This window comes from Gavialis gangeticus, unplaced genomic scaffold, assembly GCF_001723915.1.
Source record: "Gavialis gangeticus isolate Ggan-Ray unplaced genomic scaffold, GavGan_comp1, whole genome shotgun sequence".
NCBI classification, from domain to species: domain Eukaryota; kingdom Metazoa; phylum Chordata; order Crocodylia; family Gavialidae; genus Gavialis; species Gavialis gangeticus.
The window spans coordinates 141,993,710-141,994,025 of NW_017729025.1; the positions used below are offsets into that span (position 1 = coordinate 141,993,710).

The 316-nt window shown below is 67.1% G+C and overlaps 1 protein-coding gene across 3 annotated transcripts in view; it reads right to left on the reverse strand.

Moving 5' to 3' along the window:
• ABCC8 (ATP binding cassette subfamily C member 8) overlaps nt 1-307 on the reverse strand; it is a 194,658-nt gene extending 194,351 nt beyond the window's left edge. For all 3 annotated transcript variants that reach the window (XM_019519667.1, XM_019519666.1, XM_019519665.1), the window contains exon 1: nt 129-307. In XM_019519667.1, coding sequence (XP_019375212.1) covers nt 129-276 — 148 coding nt within the window. In that variant the 5' untranslated portion in view covers nt 277-307. The remainder of the gene's footprint in view (nt 1-128) is intronic.
• Between the last annotated feature and the right edge of the window lie 9 nt (nt 308-316).

Sequence of the window (316 nt, forward strand, 5' to 3'; positions counted from 1 at the left end):
AAACTAGGTCAAGCTTCTGCACATGCAGATCCCTCCCCCGCCCCGAGCCGGCTGCGCGCTGCATTCCAGCTGTGCGCGCGGGGAACCAGAGGCGGGGATCCCGGGGGAAGGGGGGGCGCCCCACTCACCGATGAAGAGGATGGGGAAGGTGATGAAGAGCAGGAAGACGTGCGGCACCACGTTGAGGGCATCCACGAAGCAGCCGTTGTTGAGCACCCCGTTGTCCACGTTGTAGGCAGCCGAGTTGTTCTCGTTGCCGCAGAAAGCCAAGGCCATGGCGCGAGGGCGGCGGGGACGGGAGGGGGGCGGCGGGGTC